Source organism: Rhodamnia argentea, chromosome 4 (genome assembly GCF_020921035.1).
Source record: "Rhodamnia argentea isolate NSW1041297 chromosome 4, ASM2092103v1, whole genome shotgun sequence".
In the NCBI taxonomy this organism is placed as follows: domain Eukaryota; kingdom Viridiplantae; phylum Streptophyta; class Magnoliopsida; order Myrtales; family Myrtaceae; genus Rhodamnia; species Rhodamnia argentea.
The window spans coordinates 25,814,697-25,834,779 of NC_063153.1; the positions used below are offsets into that span (position 1 = coordinate 25,814,697).

The 20,083-nt window shown below is 38.2% G+C and overlaps 2 protein-coding genes across 3 annotated transcripts in view; both read right to left on the minus strand.

Annotated features, from left to right (window-relative positions):
- Nucleotides 1-20,083, minus strand: part of LOC115754017 (disease resistance protein RUN1-like) — a 309,474-nt gene that overhangs the window by 197,103 nt on the left and 92,288 nt on the right. The window lies entirely within an intron of this gene.
- The window catches only part of LOC125314546 (disease resistance protein L6-like), a 49,714-nt gene continuing 49,142 nt past the window's right edge, over nt 19,512-20,083 (minus strand). For both annotated transcript variants that reach the window (XR_007198016.1, XM_048277080.1), the window contains one exon: nt 19,512-19,846. Coding sequence is in view for 1 of the 2 variants with exons in the window: in XM_048277080.1 (XP_048133037.1) it covers nt 19,781-19,846 (66 nt within the window). In the remaining variant the exon portion in view is untranslated. The remainder of the gene's footprint in view (nt 19,847-20,083) is intronic.

Below are 20,083 nucleotides of genomic sequence, written 5' to 3' on the forward strand. Positions count from 1 at the left end.
AAGCATGCGATATCGAGAAAAATTTCCTTTTCCATATTTTCTAATGCATCGTAACTTATCTTCAACTTTTCCCGGACTTCATTATTTGGTACATTCTTCAACCTTTCCGGCATTTCTTTCCAAATTTCCTCATTTTGGCGACAAAGATAGGAACCTATGACTTCAAGAGCCAATGGGAGTCCCCCCGTTGCAGATACAACTTCTCGAGAGAGAATCTAATGAGTATCGGGAGGAGAGGCACTGTCAAAGGCATGCAAACTGAAAAGCTCTAGTGCTTTACCTTTATCCATTTGCTGTACTTCATACATTAAGATTCCCTCTTCTTCGTCCAGAATCGTTTTGTCCCTTGTTGTAATGATTATCCTACTCCCCGAGCCAAAAGTGTCAGGCCCCCCCACGAGTTTCTTGAGCTGTTCTTTCTTGTCTATATCATCTAGGACAATGAGAACTTTCTTAGAACCAGCTCTCCTCTTTATGCTATCTATCCCTTCATCAGCATTGATAAATTTTTCGACAAATCTAGAATCAAAAATGTCAGTTGCCAACTTTTTTTGTACATCTTCTAGGCCATTTCTGATTGACAATTCTCTGATGTTCCCAATGAAGCTACATTGGCCATCAAAGCAGGGACATAATTTATTGAAAACAATCTTAGCGAGAGTAGTCTTACCAATCCCACCCATTCCCCAAATTCCAACGAAACGCACACCAGCGCTGGAGTCAACATCTAACAACTCCATCATGGCCTCTACTCGTTCGTCTACCCCAACCAATTTGCTGTGCAGAGGTCTTTGTTTTACTTCCAGCTTACGCAGAACCTCTTTCACAACGAGTTCACTAACTTCACCGTGTCTGCCACAAACCAAACACTTTTAGTAAAAGGAAAACAAATAACAATCTCACTACTTCTTCCTACAGATAGCACGTGAGCTGGATCACTATTTGCAAGTGTCAAGTAAATTGTAGAACGCCAGAAGAATTTTGGCGAGATAGACTCCGCAGGATATGATTGGTGTTATGACGATAAACTTACAATCTCCCCTTATTTCTGGGAAAGAAGATATTTCTTTGCGGACCAAATTACAATGGTCATTCTAGCATTACATCAAAGTCACTCTCATAACTATCATTAGCCACAATGACCCTGCTTATTTATGAGAATTCGTGGATTGGCTCTTTTTTTTTTTCCTGATGAAATTTACTGCTCATGTACCAAAAAACCGGTTTGTATATGACGCATCGACCAACATACTTCATATCTAATTTGGAACCACTAGCTTGTTTTCACTCCTACTCAAAATAACACAAACAGAATAGCATATCGACTGAAGCATGAAAAAGGTTACAAGCATTTACTTACGGTTTCCCTTGTACTTCCCATCCTACGATCTGACCCACTTTTCTCAGAGCCGCCTCCCACTGTTCCTTGCTGTCGCCTCCGGCCCTCTGCTCGTACTTGTCCAAGTCCTTCAAGTACAGTTCCGTCTTGAGCTTGACGTCAGAGGCAGAGACGTCAAAGAAGATGGGTAGGATCTCCGGCTTCCCGGTCGATTCATAGAGCTCCATCATACGAGCGAGCTCACGGAGGCACCAAGGGCTCGAAGCGTAGCCTCTGGAGAAGACCGGCACGCAGATCTTGGAGTTGCCGACTGCTCTGAGGAGATCATCGATCCGGTCACCGGCGTGGAGCTCTTCGCTGTCTCTGTAGGCAAAGATCCCCTGGCCGACCATGGTCCGGTAGAGGAAGTCGGTGAAGTTGTTGCGAGTGTCGGGCCCTCTGAAGCTCAGGAACACGTCGTACTGGGCTGCGGATGCGCCGGAACCACCAGTTGATGCCATTTTGGTTGCTCGGACTTTGCAGCCGCACAAACAGGAGGTGTAATGAAATCGTGTGAAAAGGGCGGACACTCAACACGCCCCTTTTTTAGAAATTGTATTTTGCGTCACGTTCAAGCTAGCATGGAGTGGATTGACGAAAATGCCCTCTTCCTTTTTTTTTTTGGGCTAGCGCTTTCATCAATTATGATCTTTTTCCTTATGAGTTTTAATTGGCGAGATATTCCGTATAAAAAAAATTAAAAAGGATCCAACCTAATCCAAATTCACCTTAATTTCGAATGACATTTCAGAAAATATTCTTTTTTTTGGTGGAATCGAGAAAATCAAGATATTTTGAAATTCAAGTAACCGCACCGAAGTAACTCGACGTGATAATGCAAGCTAGCTCTATTCGCATTAACTTTAACTAGACATTATCGCGAATGCCCTTTCAAAAAAAAGATATGATTCTTTTCCTCTCTTTTTCCCTTATAGATAATTCACATTGGACAGGGTTTTGGTTTGTGTTACCAGAAGAGATAACCCCTTCCTAATCGACATCTGATAAACTTGTCACTGGAATTTAAAAATGCATACTGTCAAATAAAGCCACCACTTTGTCTTTCAAATTTATTAATCCGCTTTAATTGAGCCCTTTTAGAGAGACACAGACTCGAAAGCAACATAAGCACACCGAAGTAGAAAGTATGAATGCAAGCTACAAGAGCTGTGCCGCCAGCTATCATGGAGCTGGCCGGAGTACGCGGCTGTGAAAGAAGGCCCCAACTACTTGCCTCGCTTCACCGGCACTGTCTCCATGAATAGCCACTCTCTCCGGGCTCCGGACCCCTGCACATCCTCCAAAGGAAAAAGATTGGCTAATTATTTTAAACAATATAAATGATCATTTTTAGAATGATTTTTCAAATGATTGATTTTCCGCCAAATAAACGTACATCTTATAGCCTTTTTCTTTTCCTCTCTTTTCTTGTAGAGGAGCGTATTGGCCCAATGATATATATGTTCTTTTGTTCAATCTATTTTTCTGTAATTAATTTTCTTATGAACTTTCCGTAGCAAAATTCAATATGGCTCTAATATAATCGTTATGAACAATATACAAACTAATAATTGCAATAAACTTGAAATTATAACAATACAATACAACGACAATACAATAATAGAATTGAACGGAAATGGAATTGCAATAACAGTACCGAAAAGAAATGGAATCGATACAAATAATACCGAGGCTTTTGTTTAACACAGTTTCCTTAAAACAGATTCGTCTCCTCTAGTATGTGCTGGAAGTTTCGTAAACGTCTGTCTCCTAGGATACAACGGTTGGCAGCGAAGAAACAAGCACAAGATTTCAAAGCCTTCGGCGAACTTGAACAAATTGGAACCAAACACTATCGAGAAAACAATGCAAATGTTGAGAATCGAAAAAGAGGGAGAAGATTTTCTGGTATGTCCAAATTAGAATGGGAAGCCATCTACTTCTAGGGTAAGTGGGGGCGTTTCGGAAAAAGAATAATAACGGATGATTAAATCTACCGTTATAATATTGATTTTGTAACGGCAATGCCATTAATATGCCGTTATAGTGTTGATTTCGTAACAGCAACACTATTAATCTGCCGTTATAATCTTGATTTCGTAACGGCAATGCCATTAATCTACCGTTATAGTATTGATTTCGGCAACTATTACAAAAAAAAAAAAAAAAAGAACTTGTTACGGTTTGAGTTGGAAAAATAAACCGGAAGGCAAAATTGGGCTTTTCACGAGGCCCACTTCTCGATCCTACATTCGTGTAGGCGGGTCGTGTGCTCGTGCCCAAGTTTTGACTCGTCGGGCCTCTATCAAGGCCCGAGATTTGCACCCCCTGCACCTGCGCATGAGGCATAATGCTTTTGTTGTGATAGTTACCACTCCAAAGGACGATAACTATCTATAAAGCACTCTAAAGCCTTCTTTCTTTTCAATGTGGGATTAGTGTCTTCCACTTTCCCACTTCCAACTCAAGGGTGTTCTTTGAGCATTAATTTCTTATTCATTCACCCTTCAATTTATCCCATATTTCCAACAATCCCCCACATGAATGAAAATTGTTTTAGTTTTGATTACGTGATAGTATTCAACAATTGAAACCTACATAGAATAGGTAGATGTTACCCTTTGAACCTTCCTTTGTGAAAGTATATTTACTTTACTAGCTGTTCAGTAGACATGATGTCCTTAAACCGTCCCGCTTTCTTATGTAAATGAACCATACACTTCACATAAGAATCATCTAAACCTTTGTTCGGTTCTCATGATTATGTTCATTTTGGCCATGAACATCAACCTGGTTCTGCGAGAGTTTCTAAAGAATTTAGCCCTAAATAATTCTCCTTTGAAGCGGCCCCACTTTTCTCTCACATAGGTGATTACTTAATTTTGAGTAATTTGTTTACTCCACTTAAGAATCATTAAAGCAAAAAATTGCTATCATTTTCCTTACAATATCACCGATATTTTATAGGAATGGTTTTAGGGATAAACCCCCACAGTGACATCACTAAGTTTATATAATTAGGTTGTCCTTTTGAACCTAAATCTTGGGATTTCCAATCAACTAGGTTAGGTTTCCTTTATATCAACTTATTCTTTTATGGGCTTCAGTCCCATTCCTCTTGTCGGTTTTTCAACTAACTCTCTATTTAACCCTTTGGTTAGCGGATCATCAATATTATCCTTTGACTTTACGTAGTCAATAGAGATAATTCCAGTTGAGAGTAGTTGTCTAATAGTATTATGTCTACGACGTATATGTTTAGACTTACCATTATACATGTTACTCTGCGCTCTTCCAATCGCAGATTGACTATCACAATGTACACGGATTGGTGGCACGGGTTTTTGCCATTTTGGAATATCCTCTAAGAAATGGCATAGCCGATCGGCCTCTTTACTACATTTATCCAAAGCTATAAATTCATATTCCATTGTGGATCCGGCTATAACAGTTTGTTTACTGGATTTCCAAGATACAATTGTACTCGCTAATATGAATACATATCCACTAGTAGATTTTGAGTCTTTTATATCGGATATCTAGTTTGCATCACTATATCTTTTTAGGATAGCTGGGTATCCGGTATAGTGCAGGCCATGATTCCGAGTATACCGTAAGTACCTAAGTACTCTCACTATTGCTTTCCAATGGTCAGCACTAGGATTGCTCGTATATCTACTCAATCTACTAATCGTATAGGCCATATCTGGTCTAGTACAACTCATTAAGTACATTAGACTTCCAATAACTCTAGAGTACTCCACTTGAGAAATACCCTCTCCTCTATTCCTGGAAACTCTCTTTAACTATTTCCTTTCAAGGCAACAAATACTTGTACAGCTTCAACAAATTAGTAGAATTAATTCATTCAACAAAGTTCGATCTTGCCTGCGTTGTCGCCGACGGATCTTAATAATCATTGAAGACAGCTTGAGTGATTTGCCCTGAAATGGCTTGAAAGAGAAAGCATTAGCTTAATATTCCACGTTACATCGATCTTGGTAAAACCAATCTCGTAGCCAACTTGATAGAAACAACACTTCGGAATAAAGGGATGCTCAAAGTAATGTAAGCGTTTTCGTTGTCCGTATCCTTTGATTACAAGTCTGGCTTTATACTTATCAATTGAGCCATTTGCTTTCATTTTTCTTTTAAAAATTCATTTGGACCCTAAAGGTTTACAACCAGGAGGAAGATCCACTAGTTCCCAAGTATGATTATGCAAAATAGAATCAACTTCACTTTTTATTGCTTATTTCCATAGAGGTCCCTCGGAAGAATTCACAGCTTTTGCATAATTTAATGGTTCATTTTCTAACAAATAAGTTAGAAAATCATTTCCAAATGATTTTCCACTCTTGCTCTTTTGCTACGTCTGGGTTCTAGTTCATGATCTGAATCATGACTTTCATGATCCGAATCATGACTTTTTCCATTCATAGTTTCATTCGTTCGTTTAGATGAACTTAATCCATCATTGGATTTGCAAGGAAACACATCTTCAAAGAATGATGCATTCCTAGATTCCATGATAGTATTCTTGTGTATGTCTAGAATTTTCGATTCATGTACAAGAAATCGACATGCATTACTGTTATGTGCATAGCCTATAAAGATACAGTCCACTGTTTTAGGACCTATATTTCTTTTCTTTGGTGTTGGAACAGCCACTTTTGCAAGACACCCCCACACTCGTAAGTATTTGTAGGATGGTCTCCTACCTTTCCATAACTCATAAGGGGTTTTATCTTCTTTCTTTCAAGGTACCTTATTTAAAAGGTGATTGCTTGACAAAATAGCTTCACCCTACATATTTTGAGGTAAACCTGAACTTAGTAACATCGCGTTCATCATTTCTTTCAATGTGCGATTTTTACGTTCAATAACACCATTTGATTGAGGTGAGTAAGGCGCAGTTACTTCATGTATAATTCCGTATTATGCACATAATTCACTAATTGGTACTTCATACTCACCACCTCTGTCACTTCTTAATCTTTTAATTTTCTTATTAAGTTGATTTTCAACTTCATTCTTATAGAGAACAAATTTCTCTAAGGCTTCATCGTTGCTTTTAAGCAAATACACATAGCAGTATTTAGTGCCATCATCGATAAAAGTAATAAAATATTTATTACCACCTCTTGTTTGTACGAATTTCAAATCGCAAACATTGCTATGAATTAATTCAAGAGGTTCGATGTTTCTTTCAATTGTTTGAAATGATGATCTCGTTAATTTTGCCGCAACACAAATTTCACATTTATGTTTTGAATCAATTTGGAATGAGGGTATATGTTCCAAGTTAATTAATCTACGCAATGTATCATAATTAACGTGTCCTAGTCTACCATGCCATAAATTGGAAGACTCAAGCAAATAAATGGAAGACTTATTATCTTTATTGATAATTGTCATTACATTGAGCTTAAAAAGCCCATCGGATACATATCCCTTCCCCACATGCATTCCAGATTTAGACAAAATAACTTTGTCCGACTTACGAAATCCATGCTCGTTCACCGGAGACCCGGAGACCAGGTTCTTTCGGATTTCCGGTACATATAGGACATTGTTTAGAGTCAGCTCTTTTCCATATGTCATCTTCAGAAGTGCCTTCCCTTAACCTTCGACAGTAGAAGAGGTAGAGTTTCCCATGAGAACTTTCCCCCCATTAATTGGTTCGAGAGTTGTGAACGGGTCTTATTAAAGCATACGTGCCTAGTGGCGCCGATGTCAATCCACCATTCCTTCGGATTGGACCCAACAAAGTTCACTTTAGAAACCACTGCAGATAGGTTTATGTCCGACGTGTCTTGAGCGATGTCATTCACCATATTTGTCTCATAATTTTTCTTCTTCGAAAATCTACAATCCACAGATCTATGACCCATCTTGCCACAATTGAAGCATTTTCCTTGAAACTTGTTCTTGGAAACTCCTCCTTTTGGTCCCAACTTTGGCTTGGCAATCTTCTTGTTCTTGTGGCCTTGCCTATGCACCACAACATTTTCCTTAGCTGTAGTAGGATTGAACCCTTTGCGTTCGGAACCTCCGTTGTCTTCTTTGATTCGAAGTCTAACAATCGGTTCCTCTAGGTTCATTTCCTTTCGCTTGTGCTTGAGGTAGTTCTTGAAATCCTTCCATCCGGGAGGTAGCTTCTCAATAATAGAAGCTACTTGGAAGGTTTCTCTCAAGATCATTCCTTCAGCCTGAATCTCATGCAAGATCACTTGAATTTCTTGCACTTGACTGATCACGATCTTAGAATCCACCATCTTATAATCAAGGAATCGACCGACAACAAATTTCTTTGCTCCGGTATCCACTGTTTTATATTTTCGATCCAAGGATTCCCATAACTCCTTTGCTATTTTTATTGCACAATAGACATTGTACAATGAGTCATGTAAACCATTCATGACATAGTTCCTACATAGGAAGTCAGAGTGCTTCTAGGCCTCAACGGCGTTGAACGCTTGCCTATCCGTTTGTCCCTCGAATAGCTTAGGAGCTTCCTCGGTCAAGAATCTCGCAAGATTTAAGGTTGTTAAGTAAAACAGCATCTTTTGCTGCTACCTTTTAAAGTTCGATCCGTTGAACTTTTCAGGTTTCTCACCATGGTGGACGTAAACCGTAGTAGGGGCAGAGGATGATCCAGGCAATTGGACAGCTAAGGCAGAGACAAAGCATTGGTTGATGTTGTCGACGAGCACATCAACAACTTCGTTTCTAGTAGCCATTTGAATTTTAAGTACCGAATCTGTTTTAAGATTGTAGCAAAATTCAATATGGCTCTTGTATAATCGTTATGAACAATATACAAACTAATAATCGCAATAAACTTGAAATTATAATAGTACAATACAATAACAGAATTGAACGGAAATGGAATTGCAATAATAGTACCGAAAAGAAATGGAATCGATACAAATAATAACGAGGCCTGTATTTGACACAGTTTCCTTAAAACAGATTCGTCCCCTCTAGTATGTGCTGGGGGTTTCACGAACGTCTGTCTCTCGGGATACAACGGTTGGCAGTGAAGAAGCAAGCACAGCACTTCAAAGCCTTCGGCGAACTTGAACAAATAGGAACCGAACACTATTGAGAAAACAATGCAAATGCTGAGAATCGAAAAAGAGGGACCACCTCTTAGTCCCGCATTCGTGTGCGCAGATCGTGCACTCGCGCCCAAGTTTCAACTTGCTAAGCCTCCGTCGACGCCTGGGATTTGCACCCCATGCGCCTGCGCACAAGGCATAGTGTTTGCGTTGTAATAGTTACCACTCCGAAGGAGGGTAACTATCTATAAAGCACTCTAAAACCTTCTTTCTTTTCAATGTGGGATTAGTGTCTTCCGCTTTCCCGCTTCCAACTCAAGGGTGTTCTTTGAGCATCAATTTCTTATTCATTCACCCTTCAATTTATCCCATATTTCCAACACTTTCATTTTTGTTGCACTCGTCGATAGATGCAATTTATTTTTATAGGTTGCTTCGAGTTCACTATGGATTTATCCAAGCGGAATCCGAAGTCTGTTGCTGTATGTTATCACTTATTCATCATACTATGCTGGGTCGCCAAACCCAGTACAAGTCACAAACAAGTTATTACTCGCAAACTACTCAAGCAACGACATTAGTTCCCACCATTTTGCTGCAGTAGCTTGTGCCCTTCAATGATAAGTCTCATTGCAAACATAAGAGGCTTCACCACAACATCAACATGAGGTGCAGTAATTGAGGGGAAGAAAAAACAGAGAGAAGAACAATAAGGGAGAGAGAATGGACGGCAGAAAGCAAGAGAGGACAAGGGAAGAATAAAATAGAGGGAGTGGAGCAACGGACAGAGAGGGGAAGTTGCATGGACACTTCCTCTGTTTGAGCTGCGTATGAAACCGACCGTTTAAAGGATTTTGATTTGTTCAAACTGGACGGCAGCCGGTGGCTGGCAAATGGCGGACAGCAACCGATAGCCAGCGAAAGGGACGCGAGATAGAGGGAGCAAGCAATGTAAAGAATTCTTATTTCTTTTTCTATTCCAGAAACATAAAAGTAGAAAATTTCTTCTTCTCATTTATATTCTAAACCTACTTCTGATCTAAAAATTTATTTCATAAATAGGAAAATAAAGTTATTTTGTCAAATCAATTTCTATTCCAAATTTCTATAGAAAAATAAATAATCATAATGGTTATCATTCGCGCCCTTAGTAGTCATGAAGGGATGCATTCTCACGCTCACCTCGCCTCATTATCATCCCTAATTATAATCCTCTATTTAATTTATTTTTAAAATGCATTCTTTTCATGAGACAAAAAAGTGAATGTTCTTATAAATAGCGAGAAGAGTAGAATAATAAAGGTTCATATTATAACATAAATTGGTTATCTTCGGGTCTGCATAGTAACCATTCTCATTCTCTCGATTCGATTGTGGAAACAAAAAAAAGATGAGAATCACGTTTGGTAACACAAATAAATTTGATTCTGATTCTATTCCCGGAATCAGTTTTAGAGAATCAGAATCGGTTTTAGAGCAAAATCCAAAACAAAAAAAAGGTTGATTTTTGAAAAAAAAAATCACTTTTGAGAATCACAAAACAAAATGAAGTCTCACATCTCTCACTTTTCCCTTTTAGTTCTCTTGTCACTTTTTCCTCAACCTAATAAAAATAAAATAAAATTAAAAAAAATTAAAAAAATGGAAAATTTTTAAAAAATCACAAAAAATTTAGAAAATCCCTAAAAATAGAATAAGCTTATATTAGGCTAGTTTGACCTCATTTTCATAAATTTGGGCCTAAATTTCTTAGATTTCATATATTTCACTCTTCTGCAAAAAAATGTCACAGAAAATGATGGCATCCAACATGTAGATGATAATATATATACTTGTAGACGTGTGTCACAAAATGTTAACATCTACATGTGAAGCTGAAGTTAAACACTCACTTGGATTTAGGGTAGAAGTTACAAAATGATAGTGAAGGACTTATACTTCGTATCAAAGAGGATAATTTTTTTTTCTTTGTCTGTGGATAATTTGATTATTCGGCTGCTATATTTGTATGTATTTTGACAACGCAACATTTAAGAAAAAATGAATTCTTAATATGGAAACTGTCCCATGCTTTAATCGAACTTCAAACGTAATGTATTAAAATTTGTGTTTCATTTATAACATGCTAAAAAAATAATGTATTTTAAATTATTTTAGTGTGTATTGGAAATTAGTCTTCAATTTAGGATGAAATTTTACAAAGTAACTACATAGTTATTTGACTTAAATAAAAAAAATTAGAAAGAGAAATAGTTTTTTGAAATAGAAATTTTGTGCGGTTATCAAACGCGTTTCTATTCCAGGAACAAAAATTTTGGGAAGTTATCAAACACGTTACTATCTTAAGTGAGTCACAAAATGGTTTTCTTTTCTTATTTTTCTTTTTCTTTATTTTTTTATTTCTTTTACTTTTTTTTTTAGGTCCAATGAGGGTCAGCCCTCGACCGTGGCCAATGAGGGCTTCGCAGACAGGCAAGGACTGTGAAACCCTAACCAAATCTAAGCGATGGTTGAGCTCTCGCCCAATGGCTGGTGAGGGTCATTGGTCCTCGCTTGTGGTCGGTGAGCATCGAAAGGCAGCCCTTGCCGGACTTTGAATAAAAATGGAAAATTAAAAAAAAAGGAAAAGAGGAAAAGGAATTTTTTTAATTTTTTAAGAAAATATAAAAATTGTCCACAATGTTTTAGCAATATAATTTCTTAGTAATTTAAAATTTTTGCTAAGTTGGATTAAATATGAAAGTATTTTAGTAATATGAGTCGGATAGGGTATGGGTCGAAAAATTTATGTTACTATAAATAGGTTAATTGGTCAATTTGGGTTAGACAATATATGACCCGACCCAAATCCGATTCAACCCACATAACACATTTCTTTCTAGCCAAAAACAACAACAAAGGATCACATTGTTAGGATCTAGGAAGCATTGACACTCTTTTGGGGCCTTCATGTCGTGTTGGACACTCCGACATTCTCATATATACAACCAACAAGTGGTTAGTGCTCCGGACACGCCAACGATATACGAGTCCAACATCTCGACATGCCATTTTGATATGCACGAGATCAATTTTAAGTATTTTCAATAAGTTAGGGGTCAAATTATAAATCTATCAACAATATATATATACTTAAATCATATACCTAGCCATCCCAAAATTATTATACCTAGCCAGCCCCAATAAAACCTAATTGTGAGTCCCTAATAGAAGAAGAAGAAGAATAAAAAGAAACTTACCACCGATATTTTTATATATACATAATGAATTTTAATATATATCGTGTCCCAATATGTCAGAATTTTCTTTTGTTTTTTTTTATAGAAATGACGTGTCGACCTATCGTATCGTGTCGTGTCACATATCGCTTGTCCGGATCGGTGCTATTTAGACTAGGATTGTTTTCTTCAAGTCATAAGTATAACATGTCCGAGCACTGCGATACGATGAAGTGGTAAGTAGATACTAGCACATAACGTAGGTGACCGTCATCACATTGGATTGGATTTGACAACTGGAGGAATTGATCACATTATTGAACGTCATTCCAACTTGAGCTGGACTTTTTATTTTTTTACATGCCCATTACTTATCTATGAACCTTGCAATTGGGAACTAGGCAGTTTCTTTTATGTGCCCAGATGTCGGAAGATGAGGGCTGATCTGGAAATGTTCTCAAAAATATTATTTCAAATGAATGCTCTAGAAATTTCAAAATTTATATCCAAAGTGTAATTGAACCTTGAAAATTTTATATCATGCAATGGAAGGTTGAGCTGAAGAGTAGAATTGTTTTAAATATTCTTGATATGCAATTAGGTGACTTTGATAAATCGGCGCTTCTGGCAATATATTGGTTGGGATGAAATGTTCAGTCCTTGATTGTATCGCTTTCGAATGAAGTTTTCATAATTTACTACAATTTAAGCATGTCAATTTCCGGTTCGAAGGGTGTTGTCCACGAAAATTGTGGATTGACTGATATAGACTATCAAGAACAAACTTGTTTCAATGAAAGAGCTTCTTTAACCAACTGAACACGATAGATGAAATGCAGTTCCATGCCTCCTGCTATTGGACAGCTTGATTTTTTCACATCTCTCTCTCATTTTGCTGGTGTACATGGTGACTCATGCTTATTGGACCACCAACAGATTTACAAACAAAAATGCCACTAGCTCTTTAAATAGCTTTGACATTTCGACCAGAAAAAAGATGGTTTTGACAGGGCTAAGTGGTAAGCTTCTTGATTAATGGGCAAGTTCAAATATAATTGGCAGGGCGACGGGGACGAAGTTACGAGAGAAAGGTGGCTAGTCAGTGGTCACGCACAAGGCCGCCACAATCAATGATTGTGGTTTGAACTATCAAAATTGTAACCACGGCTTTTTCAGGCCGACTGTTTTTCTTCTCGTTGGAACTTGCAAGCATAAGCAAGAGAAAGATGCATAATTTATTTGTTTATTTTTGGGCCCATGAGAAGATGCGTGAATTGGTATAATGTCATTTGCACGGCATTTGCAGGCCAATACCAACAAAGTAATAGTCGTGTCTAGCGAAAGATTTGCATACGTAATTGTTAAATTCATGTCTCGAGTTTCAGCCTTGCAAGAAATTCGACTATAGGCTTTTTGCTGATTAGAATTAGATTTGGATTTAAAGGGGTGGTGGTTGAAGATTTGTCTCTTAATGGGAGAAACTCATCCAAGTTTGTCCGGTTTGACCGATCATGATATACTTCGCACATTAAAGAATCTGACGAAACCTGCTTTGGCCGTTGATAAAAAGAAGAAGAAAAATAATAATAAAGCAAGTGGGGCCCAGGAATAATTAGAGGAAAGAAAGGTAAAATAATAGAAAGAAGGAAAAAAGCCACCAAAAATACTAAACTATGTCCACTGTAGTATATTTACCTTAAACTTTTTTTGATGGCACTAAAATCCCCAAACTACACACATAAGTATTCACAGAAGAGCAGCGCAAAGAAGTCAAAATGTAGAGGACACTCTTGAATGGCAGTACATGAGGAGCTTTGAATATGCGATTTTATGCATGTGAGTTTTACATCAAATCGAGTTATTTTATTTGTAAATACTTTGGATTTGGGTATAATTTAAATATGAAAAACACTTGAGCAGTTTGAGCAATTGTACTTCGATTATCCGATTATAGTAATTTATTATTGTTGCTCTCTCCGTGGATATGGACACCGATATCTGGACTGAATGTCGATAGAACGACTGGGCTAGGTGATGATATGTTGGTTGTTTCTTTGGCCCACCATCTCACTCCAAGCCCACGATAGGACAAATGTAGCAATTTTTCAGATGTCACAAATTTTCCAACATAATGCAAAAATCTGGAAGAGAGAGTTTCTCAATAGGCATATCATTTCCGATTTTTCTTTTTCCGTCTAGGACAAATTCTTTTATTGTGCACCCACATGGAGATTCAGATTCAGATGTCCCTATTCAGACAAGGATGTTTGTCCCTGTCAAGCTCCAAAAGTATTCCCATATGCAATTTCTTTTACGGGTTAAGTTGAATTCATTTCTTCATCAACCTGTGCTGGGAAGCCAGACCCAGTACAAGTCTCAAACAAGTGATCACATACGGCAAACCATTACTGGAAAATACTCGAGCAACAACATCAGCTCCAACCAGAACATGTTGATTATGCAGTTACAAACTTAAGGCCAATGCCAAATCAGATTCAAACTTTTTGCTGCTGCAGCTTGTGCCCGTTGACGCAAGTCTTATTGCAAACAAAAGAGACTTCATCTCAAACATCAACAGAAGCGACTTGATTATGCACCAAGTCATTCCAAGCTCTCCATGTATTGTTCATTGAAACATTCCACACTAGCTTCAGCATACACAACCTGAAATTAGTCCTTTAGCGGCCTGCTTTCTCCAGTGAAGTCCAAAGATCCAATTCCTGGAAACTCGAACAATAACACATAGCACTATGAGCTTCGGCAAATCAAGTAGGATTCGTTTTTTCACACCCTCATCAGCCTATGGCCCAAAGCTTAAGGTCTAGTGGGCAATCAGATGACATCACTCTATCAATGTTGTGCCCTGAAATCTAGCACCTCAGTGGGCAAAAGTCCAGTAATCAAGGGACCACAAAGGTTCTGTTTAATGAAATTGAACTCCAAATATCTTACTACATTTCTCTGTCAACTCTGTGCCAGTTATCTTCATAATTTAGGCAGCGACGTTACATTTACTTGTCGAAGAATCTGACTCATATACCAAATTATGCAATGGCCACCGGGGGCGCATCTCATGAAGAACTTGACATGAAGCATTAGGCCAGAGAGAAGCTGAAGAAGATATTTCAAAACTAGATATTTTGGCAATCAGAGCCATCAATGCTTGACAATATACCGGCCTACAGAAGATATCAGCACTGGACAAAAAAGTTGTAGGACCATTCATCAAGCATCCAAAGATGCACCAGGCAGGTGCACCTGCAAATAATAGCAGTAAGTGCAAAACATGCTAATGTCCATTGCATCATGATAGCAGAACAAAATTAAAATGTCTCTTTGACTAGGCATTGTAGGATGCAAAGATGCTGATACCATCTAATTAGTCTCTTCTGCCATTAGCAGCGAATTAGTTGAACATAGGTTCCAATAATAGTCATTAGAAATGTTTTGTGGCTAGCATTGTTGAATGCGCAAATAACGATACCATCCAGCTCGAGTGTTTCATCATTTTTCCATTTCTTTGTTTTTTATTTTATTTTTTTGCATTCTTCAGTTATTAGAGCAACTTTGGCAGAACCATTAATCTACCAAAGAGGAAAATGAAACAGGGCCTTGCTGTATATGACCTGAAAATTGAGAACAATTACAGCAGCTGACTCTGTATCTGGAGAATTAGGTCATCTTCTTGTTTAACTGTATAAAAATGACTTCTTACTGCTTAAATAAAAAAAAAGTGATCTATGGCAATAAAATTATTAGTTGAACATACTGATTCCTGGAGCCTGCCCCGGTCCAAGCATTTTCATATTGTGCACTTTCGAGAGATGTATCATATGCATCAGAAATCGATGTGGCACACAATTGGGTTTTCACAAGAATGGAATTAAATACCTCGGACAAGTCGACAATAAATTTCGCCTGTGATGGACCTGGGACAGGAGGACATGTCCTCAAAGCAGAGCAAACTCCATTATTTCTCACAATTTCACGGGATTCCCAAACTCAATCACACTGTGGATTTATTCATCTCTCCATCGCTTGAATCAGTCACCTTTTGTTTATTGAATCGTGCACGAACGCTTGGAAACATCCGAAGATGTGCTTTGTGGAGGAAATTGAGAGTCATTCAAAACTGCAAGAACGGTTTGTAACTATTGAGGGAAGCTAATAGATGACAATGTATCCAAACTAATATTAGTTTGTGCATGTTAGTAAGCTAATAGATGTCAGCTGGTGTGACAAGATGACAGTAAATTCATTCTAACAGCAGTGTCTTGCTTCTAGAGTCGAGCTCAGTGCCGCGCTCAGGAGGCCATAGAAACCCTCTACTGTATGGCAAGTCCTGAAGATATTTGTTGCCGGTCTCCATCACTGATTCTTCTGAATCTGTTTCCATTGCATCTTCCTAGTACAATAAAAAATGACTGCTTCTTGTCCTAGTATTGTAGCATAAGAAAATTGAAATATCATCCAATCCATCTGCTTTGAAGTCCGAACATTCCAATGCTTCACATCATAGTTAAGGTACAATGCCTATTCTATTCTATTTATGGATGATGGAAAGAATTCAATAAATTGCTCATAATTAATTGGTTGATAAATAGTAGAAATAGGAGCACTAAATATTATGTACATATTTCACCCACATTTTATTGGCTACTCCGTACCTCTCACTCTAATCAGATTCAGCTCTGAGGAAAAGAAAACAGCATGTCCCTCTTTTTTGATTAGATAAAGAGATATCGTGAATTAGATGTTGTCTACAGGAAGCTCCTTTTTTTTTTTTTGTCTCTCTCTCTCTTTAAGAATTCTTTCTGTTTAATAGAAAACCAGAACAAATACTTTGACAAGAAAAAACTGGAACATCAAGCAATATATAAAAATTGGGTAAGCGATAGAGTTGTACTATTTCACATGCTTGCATCATGGCCAGGCAAAATCCTCATACAAGGATGGGCTGTGATACGATCGACCGGCCATGCCATGAATCAATTCATGGCCGCGCACAAGGATCGACTAGGGGCGAGCCATGTTTTTTTTTTTTTTGGTCATAAGGGGCGAGCCATGTTGGCCGAGCATTAATCAAGACGGCCAAGTGGATGAGTTAGTGCATGAATAACTGCACAACCCAATGCATGAACCAACACATGAATTAGCGGCCGGTCTGCACAATGCACATCCAGCCAGCATGATGCCACGTGCCATGCTGTGCATGATGCGGCGCGCAATCGGGAGCAGCCCGACTTGCCGAACATGATCCCAAGCGACCTGGCAAATGGTAATGGGCTTGGTCACTGCCGGCGAACAGTAATGATCCCAAGTCGGAACATGAATTGTAATTGCCCAATGCAAGACAGTTACCTGGCTTTGCCCAAGCTAGATCTAGGCGAGGCCCCTCCTCACCAAGCTCAGCCTCTGGTCGGTCATTACCGGCTGGCCAAAGTTGATCGGACGGACCGAATTAGCACAAATGCAAAAGGTTTAGGACCGAATTGGAATAATTAAAAGGTTTAAGACTAAATTGGCAAAAGTGTAATAGGTTTAGGACTTTTTGATAATTTTTCTGAGGGGAATACATGGGACGAGGAAGAAGCCATTGAGGGCACAAGAAAACAAAGGAGAGAGAGAGACAAAGAAAAAGAGAGGGAGCGTAGAATAAAATAGAGTGAGTGTTAGTGAATCTTGACAGATTTTCAAGGAGCTCTTGCTAAGTTGATTTTGACGATCAAGAGTCTCAAATACCGTCTATTTGCAACTCAGTTGTTTCTTCATCCTCTTTATATTTCTTTAGTTTTTTGCGTTCGTTAGTTATTTGCGCAACTTTGGCAGAGCCATTAATCTACCCAAAAAGGAAAAAGGAACAGGGCCTTGCAGCATATGACCTAAAAATTGATAACAATTACAGCAACTGACTTCTTACTGCTTAAATAAAGACAGAGTGACTATGGCATAAAAATTATTAGCTGAATAAAATTGACGTGGCACACAATTGGGTTTTCACATGAGTGGAATTAATTACCTCGGACAAATTGACAGTAAACTTCCACTGTGATGGACCTGGGAGAGGGGGGACATGTCCTCAAAGCAGAGCAAACTCCATTACTTCCCCCAATTTCACAAGATTCCCAAACTCGACCACTTCGTGAATTCATTCGTCTGTCCATCGCTTGAATCAGTCTCCTTTTGTTTATAGAATTGAGCACGAACACTTGGAAACATCCGAAGATGTGGTTGGTGGAGGACATGTGGTTCGGGGAGGAGACTGCAAGAAAAGTTTGTGCTCTCTAGGTAAGCTACTAGATGAATTCATATGCAAACTTATAATAGTAAACCTAGTAATAAATTTAGGGGTAGACTCGATTCCCTTTATTTGAACAAGTGCTAACTTTTTTCTTATCTAACTTAACCTTCTTGATCCAAAGATTTTTATAACATAACTGTTATCATTTTCCACATATATTAGAAGATTAGGGGATAAGGACACAGTGTCATAACTTTGATATGAAACTCACTTGACTATCATAACTTTTTTCAACCAGTTAAGTACCATAATATCTAAAAAACGTTACTTGAATGCTATAACTTTCAATTGTTAATTTTATTAGGATTTTTTTTTTTTAAACGGTCACCCCAGTGCCGAAAATCTGACGTGGCTTAGTACTTGTGGTGAACGTTTCTAAAAAGTTATATGTCATCCAAGTGATCAGTAAAAAAGTTATGGTACTTAAGTGATCGCCATACATAAGTTATAGCTCTCGGGTGATCGAAAAAACGTTATAATACTCGAGTGAACATTGTACAAGGTTATGACACTTCTGGTATCCGTTTTTTTTTTTTCCGAAAATTTGCCACCTTCACTTTAAAAACTGGTTATGCAAATGAGTCCCAGCATAACTAGCATAATCCATAAATATCCATATGAAAGTACTTGATGAACTCAACATAATTATCCAACGATTTAGCAGTTTAATGATCATGTATCTATTAATTATTTACATATTTCACCCACAATTTATTGGCTACTCTGTCTTTCACTCTAATGAGATTTAGCCAAAGGAAAAAACAAAAACAAAAAAAACTCGTTCCGTCATTTGATTAGAGAAAGATGTGCGTCATAAGATGAACTGTATGTTTTCATCTTATGTAAAGGATCTTCATTAAGTCCACTGCCCGTGTAAGAAATAAATTACACACTCAGCGTTGGATGATTGACATGTGAAAGAGTTCCATTACAAAATTAACTCCGGACAAACTTGTCAACAATATATTATGAATGTTTCTTTTACAGTTAAACGGTTTACCTAACAATAATCCATGGAGTTATATAAAAGAGTATACTAAATGAGTTAATACATGAGAGAGAGAGAGAGAGAGAGAGAGAGAGAGAGAGAGAGAGGTGTTAGAGAGACGAAGCGGCAAACAGGACAAGCGAAAACGATGAAATGTTATGCCTACTACATGCGGTTCTGAAAAATAAAAATATGAAAAGAAATTTGTTATAACTATTACAAGGAAGGCGCACCTCGTTGATTGTTTTGTCCATCCCACGAAGAATGCTCTCTCCATAATCCCCGTAAGTACCACCATATGTACTTAGTTTCGCACAACACGATATTGTTATCCTGCATTCATTTGGTATCTTTGAGTTGGATACATCAATCAACCTTTCCAACGATCCACAATCGTAAACAGACAAACAATTCAAAAGCTCCAATTCTTCAAGGCCCTCAACAACCCGTAGCCCATCGCACGTGTAGATCTTTAGGGTCTTCAGCTTTTTCAAGTTTGATAAACCACACAACCCTCCTAGGGAATCACAGTTTCGAACTTTCAGTTTCTCTAATGATTCCATCGCATCGAGAAATCGAATTTCAAGTAGCCTTGGGCAACTTACAACCTCCATTTCACGGAGCTTCCTCAAGCTTGATGAAATAATTGACAACCCCTTGAGAAACTTGCATCCTTCCACAGTCAAATCTCTCAATAGTTCAAGCCCATCGAGTTGAATTTCCCTCGGTGGACAGCGATAAAGACATAATCTTAGCAAGTTTTTCAAGTTGGAAAATTGTGGTCCAACAACTGCAGAGTTGAAACTGTCCATGCCGGATAAAGTGAGTTCTCTAAGTCGAGGTAGGCAACCCAACTCTGAAGATGGCACGGGAACATCTGAAAGGCACAACCTCAAGCTCTCCAGCTTAGATAACTTTCCAACCCATTGCAATTGACAACTTTGCATTGGGTTTGATGCCCGAGCAAGTGCTAATCCATAGCCGTCGGACAGATTTAATTCCACAAGATTCGTGAGGTTACCGAGATCCGGAACTAACCGCAATGATGTCGATTGAACACGTAAACAATTCAGACTTGGGGGCAGTTTTGGCAACTCTTGAAGCTCATTACAATCTGTTAGATTCAGCTCTTGG